The following is a 1,552-nucleotide window of genomic DNA, read 5'->3' on the forward strand; positions in this document are numbered from 1 at the left end:
GGCCTATATTCAAAACAAATACAATTTCCAGCATAATTCAACCAATTTCTTTATTCCTAAACCAAACACACGTATTCTTTCATATCGAGGCGCAACCAATTGGACTGTACACAATTTTGAAAAAAATGAAATTTTGAAAATTCAATATCTCACTTTCCATAGTTACATTATACAAATAATAATAAAAAATGAAAAATAAATTCTCCCCCTCCCCAAATAAAAATTAATCGCTCCTCCCCCTATCCCAGTCGCCCCCAAATTCACGGTCAAGTACCGGTAGTTAAAAACCACCTTCTACCTTGTTTTGCGAATTAGCGCCCCTCAACTAATAATCGAAACCACCCACCACTTGGTCTTCGCTCACCCCCGACCCACCCATCAGAACCCCCATTTTAAGACTTCTAGATGCGCCACTGTTCCCCAACCTCGAGGTCGGGGTTTCAATCCCTCGTTGTGTCCCACCAGGAGTATAAATGGGTATTTGGTTGGACTGCCTGCTCCTGCGCTGATTACCAGAATCAACACTTAAATCATGTTTACCCATTGACCAGGAAAAAGAACTGCGCTTTAATTATAACCACAAAGAAAAGAAGCATTAATAAATATGCCCGTACCAGTACCAGGCCTATGTCGCAACTTGAGTTCCGCTCTCTGTTTTAGCAAATCCAACCAGTGGCGTAACGAGTCGTGGGGCTCGGGAGAATACTTTTTGGGGCTCATGGATTGTAGTAAAGTATTTTCTGAAATTGAAAGATTACATTAAAAGCAATGTAAGTATCGTTAAAGAATACAAGTATACTTTAAACCATAGAATTAAATTTTATTTTCACCGCCTCCACGCCCATTTGGACTGGTGGACCTGGGGCAATTTCCACCACCCCCTCCTAGAGCCCATAGGTGTTACGCCACTGAAATCAACGTTCGTAGTTCATAGTATCTTTTTATGTATCTAATCTTCGACTTGGTCTATCTACCATATTTATTTATTTATTTTTTGTTTCCCTCTTTCTTTTCTGTTAACATTTTTTGTTATAGGCCTCTAATTTAATTGTTATATTTCCGTCTAGAAATGGCTTTGTTTACTGGTGCTCTGCTTGCAGCAGTTATAATAGTAGTAGCAGGTGATTGTACTAAACCACGGTCAGCATTTACGGCAAAGATGACAAGCAGCATGGTCGGAGACAAAAATAAAAATTTACCTATCGTCTTCGATACAGTCTTGACAAACGTCGGCAATGACTACAATTCTGAAGATGGCAAATTTACTACCAGAATTGCAGGAACGTACGTTTTCTCCTTAACTCTAATGAGTGAGCACTCATCTGACAGCCATGTGTATGGTTGTTTGCTTTTGAATGGCGAAGACCAGGTCTGCGTCTGGTCCAATGGACGCAACGGCTACGAGATGTCAAGCAATACGATCACAGTTAATTTGGAATGTGGTGATGTCGTTCACAATATCCTAAAAAAGAATCGCATTCGCTCACTTCACAACGACGGTCAAGCTGGATACTGTTCATTTACTGGCTTCTTGCTTTATCCAGAAGTATAA

The 1,552-nt window shown here is 40.2% G+C and overlaps 1 protein-coding gene across 1 annotated transcript; it reads left to right on the forward strand.

The window, feature by feature from the left end:
• The first annotated feature begins 1,069 nt into the window (after positions 1 to 1,069).
• LOC117103104 (C1q-related factor-like) lies at positions 1,070 to 1,552 on the forward strand. Its single transcript, XM_033243601.1, has one exon. The coding sequence runs from the start codon at positions 1,070 to 1,072 to the stop codon at positions 1,550 to 1,552; it is 483 nt and encodes a 160-aa protein (XP_033099492.1).

This window comes from Anneissia japonica, unplaced genomic scaffold (assembly GCF_011630105.1).
Source record: "Anneissia japonica isolate Jap-2015-1 unplaced genomic scaffold, ASM1163010v1 scaffold287623_len557403_cov176, whole genome shotgun sequence".
Taxonomy (NCBI): domain Eukaryota; kingdom Metazoa; phylum Echinodermata; class Crinoidea; order Comatulida; family Comatulidae; genus Anneissia; species Anneissia japonica.

Excerpts from the sequence above, each read along its gene's own strand:
- LOC117103104 (XM_033243601.1), top strand. The coding sequence starts at position 1,070 with ATGGCTTTGTTTACTGGTGCTCTGCTTGCAGCAGTTATAATAGTAGTA.